We start from the raw sequence: 16221 nt of genomic DNA, 5'->3' as shown, positions 1-16221 counted from the left end.
TCGAGCCTCGTTGTATTTGGCAAAACATGATAATATTTCATAATCCCAAAAATTTCGTGCTGTATTATCCTGGAATCGACATCGGTCTATACATTTTTCTTATTGCATAATTGGGCCATATTTGGCTGCATATACCATTATGTAGGCCAACCAGGTAACTGTATAAGATTGTTCTTCCATATCGCTATGTGCAGCCCAGTTACTATTTCATATTTCAATGTTATTGCTTTGTGTACATGTACCACAGTGTTCCTTGAAGCATTCAATACAATTTGAATGCACAAAACATTACATACTTTTCAAGTTCATATCTCGGGCGTGTCCCTATATCGCGATATTAATTAATTTCACCTTAAATATTGACATTGGCAACACTGTGATAGTGCACTTTCATTACTTCTATGCATGACACTAACTTCCGATCGTAGGTCTACTGAGGTCGTGGTGAGGAGATGTTGCCGGGGATGATGCCCTGTTCGAAGTCTTTCCCCTGTTGGATGCTGACCGCCCTGATATTTAAGATTTTTGCACTTTTAAAGGTTTTAAGCTCATTTTTGTCACCCCCCCCACCCCCCCCCCCCGCTTGAAGATTCCCCTTTTTTGTCCATCTGAAAAGTCCTAGCTACTCCACTGCGGCCCCTGAACGAATACTAACAACTGAAATATTTCTCATTAGAATGCATTTTGCATAAGGTGAACAGTTACATAAAAATTATTTGACTTTTCGCCTGAAAACCTAGCTTGCACTTGGCATCCATATAGGGTTTTGCATTGAAATTTATCCACATAAAGCCAAGTTTGATTGTAGGTTAATCATAATACAAATTCTATATACGTGACCCTGATGTGAATTGTTCAGGTAAATGAACATGTGTGGGGTGTTTGTTTACCTCACGATTCTTGCCTATATAGCCTTGGCAATGAATATTTGCATTTATGACGTAAGCGGGTGCCCCAAAAATTAATCAAACAATATGACAAATATGACAAACTTATATAGAGCGTAGCGTAAAACTTCGTTGACCACTACAAACGTTTCCTTTTTTTTTACAAAACGTAAACAACTTGTACCGGCATAAAATGAGTGGATGCATTACTAGTAGTAGAAGGTGACACAGGCACTAGGATCCACAACATGCTCATCTATCAGGGCACAGTTCTTTAACCAAAAAAATTTGTACATTCATTGAATAACCTTTGAAAAATTGGGTACAAAAACTCTTACTCTGCAATGTAAGGTCAAATTTTGCACTATGATTGTTTAATTGAGGTTATTGGACTATGCCACTGGGATGAGGCCATTGTGGTCCATAGTGAGGGCATATTTACATCGAAAGATTGATACAATCTGATTAATGCTCTGCACGTACCTTGTTAGAAAATTGGGTGAAAAAAACCCGTTGGGTCAGCATTTTTTCCAACATTGGGTCAATGGTAACCAACATTGGGTTATTTTCAGTAACTGGGTAAAGCAACATTGGGTAAAAAGCCTTTGTCACCCAACCGATGAGGGTTGTTCATATGGTAAGGTAAAGGAGTCGAACCTGCATTTTTTACAGGACGGAATGCCCACCTCTCTTTCGTTAGCGATTAGGCCAAACTACACCGATGTTGCTATTGGGGATCGCCACACCTCCTCCACAGCAAGTCTGTTACCTCCCCAGCATTTAAGAATGCCGGTACCCATAATACACCTGGGTAGAGAGAGAGTAATCGAGATAGAGTGCCTTACATGTCAAAGGTACGGTGGCGTCACCGGGGCTCGAACCCGCAACCTTCCGATTATGAGTCAGCGCCCGTTCCGCTCGGCCACCGTGCTGTTCATATGGTACCGGTTGGGTAAAATGTCACTTTTACGGTAAATTTTTACCCAACCGGTTTTTACCCAGTGTTCTAACAGTATATAGGCCTATATCTCAAGAAAACTATATGTGGCATGTTGATATCGGATTCAAACTTTTCTTTATGTCCCAATGACTGACAGCAAAGTTGATTTGTTGAGAGTAATTACTACAACTAACGATTTCATTTGTTTGTTGAAACCCTAAAATAAACTTGATACTATATACGTGTACATGTATAGGTACATGTATATGTTTGAAGAAATCACACCGTGTTCTTTTTATGTTGTTGTGTTCTTTAGAACCTCCCCTTAAATTGGTTCCTACCCATAAGCATCATACGAGGTCACTTTAAGGGTAACCTTTATGATATTATTTGCACTTTCAATGCACATTTGTCTAGTCGAGCCAGGAAGTGTATTTGCTCAATTTCGGACATAACATTACTTTTGAAACCACACCTTTTACCGAAATAATACGTGCAATTGTGCATGAAGTTACTAATGAAACAATATAGTACCTGCTACGACTTATTTTCCAAGTTTGCATACAAGTTTAACATTTTCTTTAGTCAAAATCTTAGTCCGAATCGTACATTTCCAAATTACTTATGTCATCCTTTCGACACCAATCACATTTTATAATATAATGACAACCTTCACAAACGTAAATATAATGACTTGTTGGTATTTTCTCATCTCGTATTAGGTTACATCTAGATCTTGTACTTTCTATTTCAAATTATCCTAGTCTCAGTAATTGACACCACGTATAAAATTAATGGCAGAAACAATGACAAAAACATCAGCCCTGCCACAACTCTGTCAAGCATCTTGGAGGATAGCAACATCACCAGGAACCATTAAGATTCTTATGAAAGAACTGGTCTTCCCAGTTACTCTTTTTGTAAAGGCATGGGCTGTAGGAATGGTATATTAGGAAAAGGATATCATGGAAAGACCATTTCACCAATGACCATGTAAGATCCTTAATTGTAGATCAACCTGCACCTTGAATAGCTTCGGCACTTTGGCCACATTTGCAGAAGAATGGGAGATAACCTTGTAAAACTAATTAGCTTTGAAGGAATTTTAAGGAACACGCAAAAATGAACTCGGATGAACTGGGCTAAAGGATTACTGACTTTTCTCTCAATGCACTGTACCGTATGACATGGACAAAGATGGAAGACCTTTATCTCATGGGTTACAAAGGGTCACACATGACTCGTAGGACGATGACGATAGAAGGTGTGCTGATGTTAGTTGACATTGATAAATCTGCATCTCCATATAGATGATATAGGTGCTACAGGATTGTTGTTTGACCTTCGTTATAAACACTCAAATGTGGTGCTGTAAGAGACTATACATGGGATATCGTGGAAAGATCGTATCACCAATGACCAAGATCGAATAAGTCATAGTGGACACCAACACACCTTGAGTACCAGAATCGATCAGCATAAACTTCAGCACTTTGGCAACATTTGTAGAAAATGGGAGATAACATAATTGAAAAACAAAGTCATCATTAAGTACCTTTGAATAATGTTCAAAGTACACGTAAAAAAGGAGAACTCATATAATACTGGCTATTCTCTATCTACCGTATGGCAGAAGATAGAAAACGGTAGAAGAATCTTATGGATCACAATGGGTCAAGACAACGACGACGGCGACAGGTGTGCTGATGTTAGTTGAAATCGACAAAGGTGCGACAAAATTATTGTTGTTTAACCTACAAATAATCTGGAACAACATCTATTAGGCGACAAAAAAAGAAACCCTTCTCTACAGGTGGACGGACCTTTCAAGTAGGGTCGGTCGGTCGGCCTGTTTTTGTTTTTTCTTTCTTTTTTTTCTTCTTTTTTTTGGAAATGACCCAAAAAACACCAAAATCTGTAAATCTGTTTTTTTCCCAATTTGTTACTGGGTCGGTCAGGCCCGTAGAACAGGATTTTCTTTTTTCGTCGCCTTATACCGTATCAGAAAGAAGGTATAAATTTCTGTTGGTCTCTAAAGATGTTTCGGTTGAATATAATATATCATAATATCAAAAGTGCAATATTACTTATCTTATATACAGTATGGTGAATCATGATTGCTTGTAATTATAGCAAATCAATCGATTAATTATAGTAAATCAATCAACTAAATCGATTAACCCCAAAACCCAAAAACAATAAGCAGGAGTCTGCTCAAAATATGAATTTTGATTGGTGTAACTTTTATTTTGACCTTGCCGTTACCTTTTAACCACTTACGCTCGTACATCCGACATGAAAATAAAATCTAACAAAACAATAATAATGATAAAAAAATCCACCTTAATTCTATATCACATTCAAATGGCAAAGCATGTCTGACGGGTGATACTAAAATAAAAATGTAATCCAAGTAAATAAATTATAGAATGTATGGAATTTCTCATCAATTCATGTTAACTATACTGCAAGGTTTATCAGCATGGAAAAATACATCGTACTAACTATCCCACGTTTACGCTTCGGAACATCTTTAAAAAACTGGAAAGAAAAACAACAATTACCTCGTATTTCCTTTATTTTGTTTTCAAAATCAACATCGCTTCAATGATTGTATACTTTACCTGCTGGTCATATGATTAAACATAAAAGGTTTAAGTTTCTCAAAATATTTAGAGCTATCTTATGAACCACTGAATCAATACTGGGTTTGTTTGTACTCATTTTAATACATTTTTCATGCTGATTCTAAATATAGACATGAAAATGTAAAATTCTGAAATATTTGAATTTTTACGGAAAATTTCGAACTTTTCGTCTGTATTCGACCTCCGCGTGGAAAGGGTTAACAAGTACAGAAAAAAGTACGGGTTCTTTAAAGTCACAGATATCTGAATATTATCTTTACAAACAATAATGTTTGGCTTTATATCGGGATTCTGTCGCTTTATTTCCTTTTTACCCACCATTACCCATCCTCCTTTTGCTAAATAAATGTTTCTTTTGTCTATATTGAAAGGGTCAACATGTCAAGATGAAGTCAAAGGCGTGAAGTCTGTAAAACACCGATTTTATGTACTGTTGCCTTTCTAGTGAGAGAAGGGGATTGGCCTTTTTTGTATGGACAGATAAAAGCGTTTCACTTAATGCAACAATATGTCTGGTTCATTGTAAAATACACTATTTTCCGACCAACAGAGTGCAGTGGCGCGTAGCCAGGATTCTCCCATAGCATAGGGGTAAAGGGAACAAGGTGACTTTTAAGGGTGAAAGATTTGACGAACATGATCCAAAGTTGGTAAATGTAATATCCTCTGAATCTAGTATCAACATATCAACAGCAACACTCACACACTCGTATACATCAACTGGCAACACTCGGGGCAGATTGGAGTATGGCCGCCAAGAAGAATAAAACTAACTGAAGTTCTGATATTTATATCATATTTATATGTGTCTCCGTGTGCCTTCATTCACTAATATTACAGTAAAAATATGCCTAAAATCATGGCTGTCAGCATCCCGAAGGGGGTGGGCAAAAGGGGGAATGTCCCTACAAATGTCGAAGTTATAAAATCATTTTCATCTACATGATGGAAGCACCATCTGCATGGCAGGGTTATGAGCTGGTCACGTATGGTTTGCTGATATTGTCGTCAATGAATATGATGAACAGCAGTGGCCCCAGTATGTAACCCTGATGTACCCCCAACATCAGCAATTGTTAATTGCATGCATATAACATCATAATACTAATAGTGATATATGCAGTTTGTGCAATTGTCTTCTGAAATATAGCTCAAACGATCGTTTAATCATTGTAGTCCGTGATTTTTTCTGTGTGAAATTCTGTTAAGGATATGTAGTTTGAGATTTTTTTCTGCATGGCAGAATGAGCTGGTCAGTATGGTTTGCTGATATTGTCGTCAATGAATATGATGAACAGCAGTGGCCCCAGTATGTAACCCTAGTGTACACCAACATTAACAATTGTTAATTGCTTGCATATAACATCATAATAGTGACATATACATGTATGCAGTTTGTGCAATTGTCTTTTGAAATATAGCACAAACGATCGTATAATCATTGCAATCCGTGATTTTTTCTGTGTGAAATTCTGTTAAAGATATGTAGTTTGAGATTTTTTACTATACTTCTTTAAAACCGAAGAAAGAAAAAGTCTGTGAAAAGCCATTACTCCTATTCACAGATCACGGCTTGCGTAGTCAGCCGAGGACTTAACAAGGCACGTCACGATTTTTCAAGTGCCTTGCCTTTCCGCCAGCTTTATTCATTCCAGCTATATATTACAGGCACTGTTTACTTGTACTTCAACTGAAATCAGGAATTCTAATCTGACCCCAGGTGTAGAAGTCAAACAGCTTACGGATTGCCCGCAACAAATTGACTTTAACTTTTCTTCGATAAGTGTTATAAAATTAGCTTTGGTAATATAATTCAATAGTTAATCCGAGTGGACTATTTGTGCATATTACTGGTGATTATTCGATAACAAATTAGCTAATGTCTCATAATAATAAAAATGTGTACCCATGGGGTATTGTTACGCCCGAGGGTGAAACAGAATAACAATTTGTCAAAATCGTTTTCTTAAATCTATTTTCTTCTGGATTGTAAGCACCTTGCTTATGTGTTTCAATGTAGTATTAACAAATATTGCCAGTTGAATTGGAATGGGAATAGTAAGACAGGTTTTTGCAGTGAAATTGTAACAGCATGACATGATTAATTTTCTGATTTTAATCATAATTAATGGTAGTTGAAAAAACAGTTTTAAAACTTTTATAAAATACTTAGACACTTCTACTATAAAAAACTGTTTTGCGTTTTACGTCAACAGAAGAAAGTGCTGTTATATTGACAGCCACTGTTACACGATGCGGTGCTTTGCTTATTTTACGCAACCTTTTGTTTTTCTAAACCCGGTCTGAAACTTTAATCACAATTCATAAGAAAGTTCCTGCAATCTTATTGGTTCTTAGCCGTGTGATATGACACGATATAACACACTTTAGGCGTGTGCGTGTCGACGCGATACTCGTACCCGCTATTTGAACCAATCGGAGGTGCAAAGCAACAACGGGACTGATCGATTCTAAGCCCCAGGTAATTCCTTGTAAAATTTTGTGTGTGGTTGTGTGTTTGTTTTTCGTGCCTTTTTGTTTGAGTTAAGTCCAAATTTTAAGAACATGGAGTGAACAGTTAATGGAATGGAAGATTAGGGTTATCAAAACCGAGATTCACTCATCTAAAAAATCATGTAGATCACGTTAAAATCTAAGTCACTGTTTTCAAATCATACCAAACTAATTCTCGCTCAAATTGTCCTACCTTGTGGTAGTGGAACATGCCCGTACGTAGGAGGTTGTGCCCCACAAAGGTCTACCTTTGCTATTTTTGTCAATAAAAAGGTCCAAACGATGGAAACAATTATAAAAGGTCCACTTTTTTTTTAGTTATAAAGGCGTTCACAAAGTCCAATAAGGTCAATTTAATTTTGAGGGGGTTTATGTTCACTTTTTGCAAGATATCTGAGCAAGCGCAATTTTCTTTGAAAAAGGGTTCACTTTTTGGAAGAACCGCGAATTATTGTCGAACTACGATTATGTTGTCCAACAGGTCGACAATCTACTTGAGGTTATCCGGATGTTATCGAGGATGACTTTCAGTTGAAACAGCAATTTTGTAAGATTTGAAAAAGTTATTTTGATTTGAATGTGTTTTAGGTTCAATAAATACCAGTAGAAAGAGCAAAGTTGCCGCGAATGGATGGGTGGTTTATGATCAAGTGTACCAATGTAAAAGGATTATTTTTTATTGTATCAGAATGCACCAAATGTGACCAATTTTCAACGGTAACACCTTCGCTACGGTCATCAGAATTACTGAATGGTTTACACACCAGCTGGGTTTGACAAGCACGTGTATTAATTTAAGAAAACATTGTATTTCTGTAACTGTTCCCAAATAGAAGTGTGCATGATATTTGTTGAAATTGTACCGACAAAAAAACACACAATGTGTTGAAAGTGTGGATGTCTATTATTGCATTGCGCACAATTGGTCCGCAATCACTCCGCAATGGTCAATTCCGTAAATGGTTATAATAGGCCATATTTACTGCAATTGTTAATGGTGTTACTGTGGTTATGAATTGAAATGGACTGAAAACACATTTGAATGCAAACGGTGTTAAATATAATATGGTAGGTTATCGATTTCAGGGTGTTTTGTTGATTATGTGTTTCAATTAATCAATATAAACCTATGGCAGATTGAAGTGTACGTTGTTTTAGTATGTTGCTAATACTAACAAAAATCGTTTATAGTACAATTCTATTGAATAATGCTTAGCCTTAAAATTTGTTATATCACGCAATGCGAACCAACGTAATGGTTTGGAAAATACCACAGTTGTGCAAGAATTTACATTTTGTATTTGGTAATGTCAAACTGATCAGTCTATAACACGATATTGGCCACATCCTTCGCATCTTACGTCTTCATCAACTTTAGATAAAAGCCTATTAATCGCTCTGGAAACACCCTAATCATATCTACTGACCCAAAGTTTCATTTCGCAATTGTCTTGACTACCTTACTCTGTAGTTTATACCATGTCTCCCACGGCAAATACCCAAAACCAGCAATGCAGCATTCCCAGTTAATTCTTCAAATATCAATCAGTACCAGACTAAGATATCATTTAAATATCTCGGATTGTTTTTGAAAATACTTGGTATTCTAGATCGTAAAACACTGGGCTTTGGTCTTTTAATCTGATTATTATGAATTTCTGAACAAAATGTTCTTTGAAAAGCTTCGATTTTGCATTAGGGGCTTCAATTTTGCATTTGAAGACCATAATCAGGGCTTCATTGTTGCATTTGAAGCCCACAATCAAGGCTTCATTTTTGCATTTGAAGCTCATTGATCCCCATAAAAGCAAAAATTCATTACTTTTGTTTAACAACTAAAACTGCAAATCCATGAGGATTACTGTCACATTAAGAATTACTGTAAAACACCAATGGGCTATTCCACTTAAAAGCCACACTCCCCCTGTGGAAGATTTTGGAAATATCTTCCACAAAGGGATAATGTTTTTCAAATGTAACTGTCAAGGTTAATCATTTTGAAACCCATAATCCCTCTGTATTATAGCTTTACCTGTATCTTCCACAAATGGAGTGAGTATTTCAAATGGAAGTTACCCAATTGTCTATTCTATTCGAAACGAAGACTTGAGCTAAATCTTCCACGGGGGTAGTGTGGATTTTAAATGGAATAGCCCAATTATACAATATCGTCAGTTCAGGTCATAGGGATTGACACATACGTAACCAATCTTGTCAGAATGGCCGACTGCATATCCGTCGGATAACACTTTTTTCAATGGGAAAAGAACTTTGCTGCGTGGATGATGTCACGATGAGGTTAGGGTTAGGGTTAGGGTTTATTGAAAAGCGTGTTCCGACGGATCTGCACTCGACCGGCCTCTTGTCGAATCCATCGTGTAACGTGGCCACTAAGCACAATATATACCTCAGATCTTGTTTCATCTTGGTTTTTGTGGTTAACGCCCATATATTGAACTTGATATCCAGATATGATATTAACTTTATTTCCTCAATTATTTTAAAATAATTTAACGTCAAAATAATACTAGTCATGTAGCTCATGTCTACCTGCTAATGATCAGCTATAGGTGCCCTTCATATCAACTTTCACCAAAGTAAAATCGTACTGTTTGACTAGCAGATATTTTGACCTGAACTCTAGGGAAAAGTCTAAGGACAATTGGCAGTTCTTTTTGGCTCATCGGAGCATATCACCTGTTGTGCTTAGTCGTTAGTGCATACAAATTTGTACATGTACTCTTTTCCATAACGTCTTTAAGTTCACACTTTGGATGGGAATTTAGTGGATTAAAAATGAATATTAAAAAAGAAAAGAAATGAAAAGTGGTCTTAAATTAGGTCGAGTATTCAATCAAGTACATTTTTTTAAATTGTGGAATTAAGGAACACCAAGAATGAAAAATGCCGATATATTTTCTCTTAAACAATGCATATTTCTACCAATGATTAAACTTATTTTATTTATGCTGACCTCAGCGAGACATAAGACTATACGCCAGAATAACGAAGCTATTCGTTTATAAGTATCTTCAAACAGCGTGGGTGAATGTACAATTGTACATGAACGCTAATCAGAGAAAAGTCGTGAAAACTTTTAGATTTTGGTGTGTGTTTTGGTTTGGTATTATAATGGGTGTGTTAATGACTTACTTAGAGACACAGGCATAAAGTATTCAGCACAGGAATAAAGTATCTTTTTACTACAATTCATGTACCTATTGTCATTCAGGAATAAAGTATCTTTTCAAAAACTACAATTCATGTACCTATATATGTCATTCAGGAATGAAGTATCCTTTCAAAAAGTTTCAGGAATAAAGTATCTTCAAAAGTACAATTCACGTACCTATTGTCATTCAGGAATAAGGTATCCTTTCAAAAACAACAATTAGTGTACATATTGTCATTCAGGAATAATTAATGTACCTATATATGTCATTCAGGAATAAAGGATCCTTTCAAAAAGTACAATTCGTGTACCTATTGTTATTCAGGAATGAAGCATCTTTTCAAAAACTATACAGGCTCCTTAATAAAAGCAAAAATGAAAACTCTTACCAAACTTTTACCTTAAGTTGTCAAAGCTATGACATCATTATCAATACAAACAGTACAACATTCTTGGATCATATTTTCCTACGTTGGTAAAATAATTATATTAAATTGAAAAACGCTGCAAATGTAAACGTCCAAATCAACAGGCTAAAATCTAATCAACCTTATCATTAATTATAATAGAAATTAAAATAACAAAAAGACTAAATTAAGGGATCTAAAATGAGCGTTTATTGCGTTTCGACAGTATTTTTGTGGGACATGAGAGCACCTCAGACCTATCGAATTGCATTCTGAATACGAAGCATGTCTTTCTGATATCAAATAATTTTCATTTTTGAAAATCACAATATAATACAAATTTTATGACAAATTATAAAAATTTGATATTTTTCAAATTTTGATATATAACAGTCCTCGAAGTAAATTATATAAATCTAATGATATATTCTTAAAGTGTATGTAGCAGGGAGGAAAAGCCGACGGTCAATTGAAAATTTTGACCTTTCATATTGAAGATATGGATTTTTTCCTAAAAAGACCTAATTTTTGTTGGTGTTTTGGGGAAAAAATCCATATCTTCAATGCGAAAGGTCAAAATTTTCAATTGATCGTCGGCTTTTCATCCCACCTACATACACTTTAAGTATAAATCATCAGATTTATAAAATTTACTTCAAGTACTGTTAAATATCAAAAATATCAATTTTTAATGATTTGCCATAAAATGTGCATTAAATTGCGAATTTCAAAAAATCAAAATTATTTGATATCAGAATGACATTCTTCGTATTCAGAATGCAATTCGATATGTCTGATGTGCTCTAATGTCCCACAATAAATACTGTCCAAACGTTCATACCCCAGCCCTTAAAAACACGCTAGTGAAAGTTAAGTACCATATCATATTATAATACAGTCCCACTCGTATTGGCCCAATTGTTTCTCCTCAAGTGAAATATTGTTAGTCATAATTTACTTTTAAAACTATTTAGTATGGGTTCAGTTCCTTCAGTAATTTAAGCAGAAATGCTGGCGATAACTTATTTATAATTATTGTTTACGTCGTTCTGCTTGGGTAAACTATGCAGTTGTTTTAGTATATCGAGTTATTCTATATTGTTTACGTCGTTCTGCTTGGGTAAACTATGCAGTTGTTTTAGTATATCGAGTTATTCTTTTTTTAATCCATACACCCCCTATGGAAGACATGATCAAAATCGTCCACACAAGGAGTAGGAATTTCAAATGGGGTTACCTGAATAGATGACTCCATTTGAAATCTATACACTCCGTGTGTCAGGGGGTGAATGAATTTAAAATAGAACAGCCCATCACAATACTCTTTTTAAGCTTGAACACCATCATGATGTTTTAAATTGGTGTTTACTGTTCTTGCTGTTTATTAATTTCATGTTAGGATTAATTAAGTAAAAAAACAAAGAACTGAGTTTGATTTAAGTTTGTTATTTCTCACATCAATCAATGTTGCTTGTCGTGTTTGTTCTATTATTTTGAAATTTACGAGTGAATGTACTGAGATTATTTTACATTTTATTTGGCGCTGTTTTTTGTTTGTTTTTTGTTTATGCTTTTTTCTTCTTCTTATGAATGTATATTTCACTGAACATGAACATATTTAACATGTTGAAGGTTGCATCAACAATGGCAATGATATTGGCAGTTGTTATAGTTTCAAATGATTTTCCAGATTGGAACCTGTTATAAAAAGGATTCATTTCGTCATTAAATCAAAGACAATTGGTATTTGATGCAATGAAAGATACAATATTTTCAATAATTTGGAAGTGAGCTGAACCGTATTAATTTCAAGCCATGTTGCATTTTAATTGAACAAACAACTATAGCATTTCTGTTTGTGATTACATTATTATATCTCATTTTGTATTATAAGGTAATGTGTCAAGTAATTATTTACTATATAAAATCAGACAATCAATTACATCTTTTACTCAGCATAATGCCACCAAATGTTATCAAAATTCCGAGGTTGTTACATACACATTTGTACCTATTAACGTCTCATTCCTTATACCAAATAATTACTAACTTCCTCTAAATGGTATTGAAATGGTATTAACCACCCATATATGAATTTTGACGGCACCTTCCACAAGCCGGCCAGGGTCTTTCATTGTGTGCAAGGGAAAGTAAATTAAACATAAGTTAAATATTAAGAAGGTCAGCTTAGCTCATCTTGATTATTTTAATGTAAATGAATGGCGAGAATAACCTTAAGGTATATAAAGGTACACCGGGGTCATATATGGTAATAGTTAAAAAACAAGACCTCGATTTTAATACGATTCACCGGTTGGACACAAATAAGAAACTGTTAGAGCTATGTGCTAATAAAGTGCCATGTAAGAAGTTCTAGTGTATAAGTAATACAACATTAAACTCTAAACGTTATGGCTGCCTGGCACAAAAATAAGTGCGGTAGCAGTGCAGATTATATACGCCGTTACACCTATATTGTTTATGTGCAACTTAGTGCGAAAAATTTTCTCCGAGCAGAAGTAATTATTTTGTGGGAACTCATTTTAGTTTGCATAATATTTAACATGTGTACTGTATATATATGTGTGCGCAATTCCATAGAAATATATACAAAAGCCCAAAGGAGGTTCATGGAAGTATTTATCGCGAGTCACGTAGGGTCTATACGGATCCATTTTTCATAATTGTCTGCTGTATTTCATACCTACATACTTGTAACTAATTTGACCACCATTGGTAGACTAAATTAACACGACTTGTATCTAATTTTACCTCCATTGATTTTCAATTAAAACGATACGTCATCTAAATTATTTATAATGTCCACATAAAAAGGTACGCTATAAAAATGCTAATTAGATCGTAGCACTACAATTTAAATAAAGAGTAAGAGAGAAATACTTCCATGTACGACACCTGCCGTGTCAAATCCCGATCAAAGCAACTATACATTATTCGTCTGACATTACTATCTACAGAAGATAGCACCTGTTGAAAGAGGCGTACACCTATAGATACCACACGCAAAGCGTAGTCGATATGTAAAACAACACGTCGATTACTTAACCTTACTTTTGCCGTTACATTAATTTTTAATCTTGAAACTTACCTTGTCCAAAGACAATTCCTATTAAAATTGCCCAAAGGCATGTTGAAAATAGCACCTTTGAGAACATCTTCGGGTCTCCTTAAAGTTTCCCGGCGCAATCAAAAGTTGCGGCGGTCCACCACGAAGGTATAAAAAATCCACCTGACCGTCCAAGAAACGGAGCCTTTAATTGAATTGGTTCAATAATAGGTCAGTAAATATTGTACCAGCCACGAAACATAAAAATGGTAAAATCCTCGGGTGGAGGCCTAGTATGCCTCAATGCTTACACGGTGGTTCACTGACTATCACGATTTGCAACAGGTCCGTATGTACGAAGTAAAAATGGTCATAATACTTCCTTTTTCTAGAATACGCACAAACTATAGCCTTAAAACTTAATTCGGCAGCCGTGTGCTAGCTCTACGTAGCGCTGCTGCTGATAGCATAGTGGTGTATTCTGCCATTTAGCCGAGTAGGTAAGACAGTGGAAACCAGCTATTGTTATTTAAAACAGTGTTCTTCAGGCGTGCATTCAAGGTTAGAGACCATTATGAATATATATGATATTGATATGAAGGTCATTACTGCTTCCAACCTTACATTAAGGTTAAAACATAAGATTCCAAGCATTCCATGATAAAACCAAATTATTTGAAAATGGCAACATTGGTTACACACAATATCACACTAAATATACGTCAACATGTGTTAAATTTCCCCATCGTAGTTTGCAATTGATTTTGTAAAAGATACTCGATAAATTTCCATATTTTAACAGCATCTGGTATGCAATCTAATGGTCACGTGATTATATGTTAGAACCAGGTGAGGTGCAATGAGTTGTGGATGGAGTCAGACGTGAGCAATCAGCTGATGGTGGCTGGAGTGTAACGTCTTCAATTAATTAATTAGAAGCTCCTTAAAATAACATATATAAAATCAACAGGTGCTTTTAAGTATCTTTAGTAAATTGGAACGTCTCAAAATAAAAGCAATTAACGTATATACGTATTGATTATAATGAGGGCAAGCTTTATTTTACTCATTTCTGTTACTAAATTTAACATAATTATGAATAGAATTTAAACTTTTCTCAAAATGTGTTTAGGTTAATCATGTTAATAGCATTTACACTAGCTTTCGGCAATAATTTGAAGTATTTAATTTCTATAATCTAAGGGCATTTTATCACATCATAATAATTTGCGAATAAAACAAAAACACCATTTATTTTGCTTATTTATATTTCAATTGGAACACTATTATGTTCTAAAGGCATGCATGGTTGCAATAAAATAAATTTCAGAGATAGATTTCTAGGATAGCAACCTTTACTTTGTTTTATCAATTGGGACTAAAATTAAATTTTGTAATTTTTAAATTTTATATGGATAATATCAAATCGCTAATATGTATTTTATAGGTTTAGTTGTAAATGTTAACGTTGCCGTTCTTTAAAAAAAAAAGAAGAAGCTTTTTGATATGGCAATAGATGGCAAAACGAGTACCAACTATGTAATTAATTTCATTATGACTAAACATGCTAAATGGGTGGAGAGATACACTGAATATATTAAAATAGCATACACATGATGTATTTAGGTAAATACACAATTTTGCACACATGTTCCGAATCAAAATGTAGAATTTGATGAATGATACCACCAGTGTTTTTAAATGTGTTTATAAATGTGTATAGAGTTGAAATGTCGTTGCAGAGTGTACATTCACAAGCGTTTGTGGGAGTGGTCGACTCTAATTTCCATATTTTGATTTCATACAGTCATAATTAAACATGAAATACCAAATGAAAATTGCTGCAACAAGTTTATCAAATTGATAATTTAAATCTAGTCAACTGGACTTACTATTTTTGGGGTAGTCTACCAACCGACCTTCTTTTTTTTTCAAACTAAGTGAAGCCATACATTTTTTGCCTTATTGAAGTCCTAACATCATGAGAAAAATCAAGGATATATAGCAAAAAGTTATTTCAGAGAAAAATGTTGTCTTTTTGTTACGTTTTTGAATGACCCAAGGATCATACAATCGTACCATAATTCAAACGTATATTATACTTAGAGGTCATTTTCCATAGTGCAGCAGCTGCTCATCGGTTTTAGAATGTAATCTTTGCATTTCGTTTTGGGCCGGTTACGAATGTTCCAAAGATACTCCACAATTCAAATTCCTAAACTATCATAGTGAAATGAACGTTGCTGTATTTTTCAATTTTCGAGCCCTTTAAATGATTTTACTACCTTCGCCCGAAACAGGTATAATGTTGTGTGGAGTGGTATTGGAGCCATAGAGATCCACATTTTGTAGTCAGTGAAGTCAATCTGAAATTATCACTTCATTTCAGGGGAAAGAAGACTAAAGAGGGTCCTAACCGAAGAGCTGACGGGCTCTGAATCTTCATACCCCTGGTTACCCCACGCCTTCTGAATGGGATGACTCGGATGAGGATGTTGATCTGATCATGAATTAGGAATACTCAATTGACATGCTTGAAAAGAATCATATTTTGTTTTCTTGTAAGTGTAATACAAAATTTTATTT

The 16221-nt window shown here is 34.9% G+C and overlaps 1 protein-coding gene across 1 annotated transcript in view; it reads right to left on the bottom strand.

The window, feature by feature from the left end:
- The window catches only part of LOC140172591 (uncharacterized), a 211140-nt gene extending 197073 nt beyond the window's left edge, over positions 1-14067 (bottom strand). Inside the window, exon 1 of the mRNA XM_072195731.1 lies at positions 13678-14067. Coding sequence (XP_072051832.1) covers positions 13678-13744 — 67 coding nt within the window. The 5' untranslated portion in view covers positions 13745-14067. The remainder of the gene's footprint in view (positions 1-13677) is intronic.
- Between the last annotated feature and the right edge of the window lie 2154 nt (positions 14068-16221).

This window comes from Amphiura filiformis, chromosome 16 (assembly GCF_039555335.1).
Source record: "Amphiura filiformis chromosome 16, Afil_fr2py, whole genome shotgun sequence".
Taxonomy (NCBI): Eukaryota; Metazoa; Echinodermata; class Ophiuroidea; order Amphilepidida; family Amphiuridae; genus Amphiura; species Amphiura filiformis.
The sequence above is the reverse complement of the archived record's forward strand: the minus strand, read 5'-3'. Positions and strand labels throughout refer to the sequence as shown.